The 1,596-nt window shown below is 33.6% G+C and overlaps 1 protein-coding gene and 1 long non-coding RNA gene across 2 annotated transcripts in view; one reads left to right on the plus strand and one right to left on the minus strand.

Annotated features, from left to right (window-relative positions):
* The window catches only part of LOC102678967 (A disintegrin and metalloproteinase with thrombospondin motifs 7-like), a 72,508-nt gene that overhangs the window by 38,801 nt on the left and 32,111 nt on the right, over positions 1–1,596 (minus strand). The window contains exon 3 of the mRNA XM_031509380.1: positions 1,405–1,596. This exon is cut by the window's right edge and continues 25 nt beyond it. Within this exon, the coding sequence (XP_031365240.1) occupies positions 1,405–1,596 (192 nt within the window). The remainder of the gene's footprint in view (positions 1–1,404) is intronic.
* LOC116185275 overlaps positions 1–1,596 on the plus strand; it is a 36,711-nt gene that overhangs the window by 3,008 nt on the left and 32,107 nt on the right. The window lies entirely within an intron of this gene.

Here is a 1,596-nt window from a genome sequence, read left to right on the forward strand (position 1 = left end):
CTCAATTTCACGAGAACGTTAAAAAAAATTAAATCTTTAACTGGAGGTTATCCTTTGCGAATGTATACATTATATGTTATTCATTCGCTATGTATTTGCTTTATTTGGCAATAGTATTATCAAGTATATACGTAAGCTCTTGAACATAAACTGTGGCACGAGTTGGCGGGGAGGAGAAACGTACGCGCATGCGTTGTTTCTTAATGAAAAAAATGCGCTGAACTTGCTATATATACACTTTCTTCTGATACAATTTATTTTTTTTATTCAATATTTCTCATTTGTCATATTGCCAATCGTGGATAATATTTAATATTTTAATATACGAAAACAAAAAATAGAAAAAATAATAAGTGATATATAATAATCGAACAACAAACGACAAAGAGATCAAATTTTGTCGATGCTGTTACGTGCAACGTATCTGACTCGATATGAAAATTCAAGTAGTGGATCCGTACGATGTATCGGCCGCGGCCAGTGGTATTTTTCGTTGTTTCATTCCACTTAAGAGAATTCTTTGTTCATCGACAATTTACTGTTTTACCTATATTCAATTATAAATATTTTCCAAATATTTTCTCGCTCTTATAACTCATATATATTCGAATATTTATAACGTAAAATCTTTAATAATCGCCTCTCTTATTCTCATTTTTCTTTTCTTTTCTATCATCATCGTGGAAAATTTAAAAATTAAGAAACATCGATCCAATTTATTTATCTATTTTTTCACTTTTTTCCATTTGCACTCGACGATTTTCTATATTCGGATGTAACAATAACTCGAAATGAATTGCGCGTACATAAAATAAAATGATCTTGTACATTTCTTAATGAAGAAATAAAGATCCGAGGAATCTTATTTACAAATCGATACTTTCTTATTAATTCGAGATAACTAAATCATTCGTCAATCATTAAAAGTTGACAAAATTCATTTTCAAATTTATAAAAAAATAATCGTTTCAATATAACGTATAATTATACGTTACATACATCGAAAACTCTTAAAACATTAAAATTTTTAAACTGATCAGGTCGCGTTTCAATAGAATCGAAAAATATTATTATTATAAATTTATCAAAGAAGCATTTAAATTTCAGTTTCACAACGGATCTCGACATCTCGAAACATCTGTTCCAACTTAAACCGTTATAAATTATCGACAATAATTTTTTATTTTTTCTTGTTAAATTAAATTAAACGTAATTCTCGCCTCTCGAGCTTAAAACGCCAATCAAAAGAAGCCGATCGATCCGATCTTTTCTCATCGTGCGAATTCAACATAATTCTTCTAATCGTTATCGAAGAAATGTTTGTCGAGAAAAATGGAGAAACGGTGGAAGGATGAAGGAGGATAGAGTGGGAGGAAAGGAAGGAGGGAGGGGGGTAAAACTCACCAAACCGTCGCAGGCGGACAAGGCGACCTGGGAATTCGGGTGTCCCCGAATGAAACCCCGATAATGGCACTTGCTCGAGCTATTTTTTGGCCTGGTGCGCACGTGTACGTCTCGTTTCCGCCTTTCGACGACGAGCCCAGGCCCGATGAACTTGTCTACGGCGGCCAGCTCGATGTGGTACTCGTTACCGGC

Source organism: Apis dorsata, unplaced genomic scaffold (assembly GCF_000469605.1).
Source record: "Apis dorsata unplaced genomic scaffold, Apis dorsata 1.3 scaffold_147, whole genome shotgun sequence".
Classification (NCBI taxonomy): domain Eukaryota; kingdom Metazoa; phylum Arthropoda; class Insecta; order Hymenoptera; family Apidae; genus Apis; species Apis dorsata.